Source organism: Brassica napus, chromosome C9 (assembly GCF_020379485.1).
Source record: "Brassica napus cultivar Da-Ae chromosome C9, Da-Ae, whole genome shotgun sequence".
NCBI lineage: Eukaryota > Viridiplantae > Streptophyta > Magnoliopsida > Brassicales > Brassicaceae > Brassica > Brassica napus.
The window spans coordinates 22,287,919-22,290,726 of record NC_063452.1 but is presented as its reverse complement, the minus strand read 5'-3'; the positions used below and the strand labels follow the sequence as shown (position 1 = coordinate 22,290,726).

Here is a 2,808-nt window from a genome sequence, read left to right as displayed (position 1 = left end):
TTTTTAATATATAATCAATTTAATTGTGTAATTTATTCTAATAGTAAAGAATTAAACAAAAATGATAGAAAGCATACAAATTATTAGCAAATCTTCGTTATTTAAAATCATTAATTACTATATATATCATAATCACATTAGGTAATTCCGTAGGTTTTATTTAATGAAATAATATATAATAAATAGTCACATTTCTTTAGTTAATCTATTTATATAAAATAGAGTTTCATTCTCTCCTAGGATGTCCACGCGGGATGACAGGTCACTAATTCGTGCATCCTGCATCTGACACGTGTCCCATTAATGAAACGCAACGTGTCATGTTTTGGCTTCCGTCTGGGCTTCACTTGGGCTTCGTCTAATGCTTTGCGCAAACCCTAATCCATGGTGTGACGAACACATCTGTGTTCTTCGTTTCTCTTCGAACGGCCGTATGCTCTTCTCTTAATCGAGTCTGTTACAGATCCACAGCATTAAACACCTTCTTTAATTCAGCAACCACGATTCTACTTTCAATTCGAATGTTGCTTCTGAAAGGCGTTCTATCTGTGAGTATAAATAGATATGTCTTTCTCCTCTCAAAATCATATTCTCGATCTCTTGGAACAGTGAAATAATTTTTTTAAGATGGCAGCCTCCTCTGTCCTCCTCATAGATTCTGGTTCGATGTTGGGAAGAACGTCTAGATCCGATAATCTTCGATCTACACCAGCCATATTTGTGGTTCTTCCCAGAAAGATCGAACCGGTTAAAAGAGATGAACAAACAGTGAACCGATGTTCCGGTGGCCGAAAGAAAGTTGTGTTGTCCGGATTCATTTACTGATCCGGTGATATTTCTGTGCTAAGATGGATTTTCCTCTGAAAATGTTTACTCTTGTGTAATTCATTTTTTTTTAAAGATTTTCCAGTTGTTTTTGCTCTCTGTGTAGTGTTTTAGCAGAAGATAAATCTTTAAAAGGTGGATTCAGTTCCATGCATGGTAGTTGTATTCTTATTGTGTTGTTAATTAGTTTGTTTTATATGTTGGATTTTGGATATTTAAGGTTCACACTATGCTGCTACCAGCTAATTTTGTTTTTCAATATGGAGATTTAGTGTGTTAGATAACTGGATTGTGTTGTACGTTTATGAAAGCTTTCTATTTTATGCTCTAAGCTTGAATTGGTTATTTTGTGTTGTAGCCATGATGAATCTGAGATGGAGTTTTGATCTTCTTTCTGGTCTTTTTATTGTTGTATCTGGTGATGATATGATACAGAAAGCGAAGAGGTATGGGATCTACATGTTTTCAAAAAGTGCATAGGTAAAAACAGAGGTCGTCAGACAAGAGCTACAAAAAGGCTGACCTAGGAAATATAAGCCTTTGGCCGGAGCTTCTCACGCCAAAGGAATCGTCCTTGAGCTCATGTAAGACATAGAATATGCTTCTTTATCTGTTTTGTTTTTGGTGTGGAAATTGTTGATGATGAGCAATTCTATGTCTGTTTGATTATGCAGAGGAATGGAGGCTAAGCAGCCAAACTCTGGTATATGTAAGTGTGCTAGAGTACAACTTGTCAAGAATGGAAAGAAGGTTGCTGCTTTTGTCCCCAACGATGTTTGAACCTCATTGAGCCAAATGCAAGCTGAATGAATAAAGCATTTTGTAACCATTGATGATTAGTTTTGTCAAAGGTTGAATTCATGTTTTGTGTTATGTTGTTTGCAGGACGAGGTTTTGATCTCTGGATTTGGGCGTAAGGGTCATGCTGTGGGAGATATTCCAGGAGTAAGGTACAAGGTCGTCAAGGTTTCTGGTGTTTTACTCTCTGCTCTCTACAAGGACAAGAAGGAGAAGCCAAGGTCTTAAAACAAAACCTTCAAAGCTTTTGAATTTTATTTTTGATGGCATAAGCACTTTTCAGTATTTTAGTTAAATAAAAGAACTCTTATGTTCTGTTCTACTTTGGGATTCAGTAACTTGGCGTGTTAAATCTTGTATTCCGATGAGCATTTGAGTTTAGTTTATTCGACTTTATAATATGTCATTGCCAATGTCATGGAATTCTATTACTAATCCAAAACAAGTGATACATATCACTACATAAAGATGATACTCATTCGTAATCCTGGCAATTATAAAAGTCATAGAGATAAACAAAAGTCACACAGCCAGCTTACAAACTGAATAAGGTAGTCAAACAAGTTTAAGATCAGATCAGTGACCGATCAAACCAAACCAGAAACTAAACAGACCATATCTAATATACATAAATAGTTTTATAATCAATTATACATTTTAACTCATACAAAATTTTAACAATAATCTACTGTAAAAACTAAATTTATTAAACCATAAGATAATCCACTAAAGTATATAAAATTAAATAAAAAATTATGTAAATTTATTTACAAGTTTGTTTCTTTTCTACTAACAATGAAAAAAAAACCTCATGGGTTTTTTATGATCATTCAACAACAGAAATCACAAGAAATGATGTAATGCCACATCCAATTCTTAATATATAATTAAAACATAGATTACTTACCAAAAGAAAATCATCTTGAACCTTTTAACAAGAAAAAAGAAAATCATATTTAAAAAAAATAATCAGTAGTATTAATTTTAAAAAAATCATAACTAATTTTTCAGATAACATGGTTTATTTGGTCTTCATAGACAATAACATGCACAAATTTAACTATTATGTATATTTCTAAATAATAACAATTTATATTAAATATTTACTCTAATTAATTAAATTATTTGTTAATTTTCATCCTGCTCGTAGGACGGGCCGGTCCTAGTATCATATGAATCATATAG

At 32.8% G+C, this 2,808-nt stretch overlaps 1 protein-coding gene across 1 annotated transcript; it reads left to right on the top strand.

Moving 5' to 3' along the window:
- The first annotated feature begins 627 nt into the window (after nt 1-627).
- Nucleotides 628-1,851, top strand: LOC106364810 (40S ribosomal protein S23-2-like). Its single transcript, XM_048767766.1, has 4 exons — nt 628-778; nt 1,184-1,271; nt 1,500-1,599; nt 1,711-1,851. The coding sequence occupies exons 1-4, from the start codon at nt 628-630 to the stop codon at nt 1,849-1,851; spliced, it is 480 nt and encodes a 159-aa protein (XP_048623723.1).
- Nucleotides 1,852-2,808: the final 957 nt, after the last annotated feature.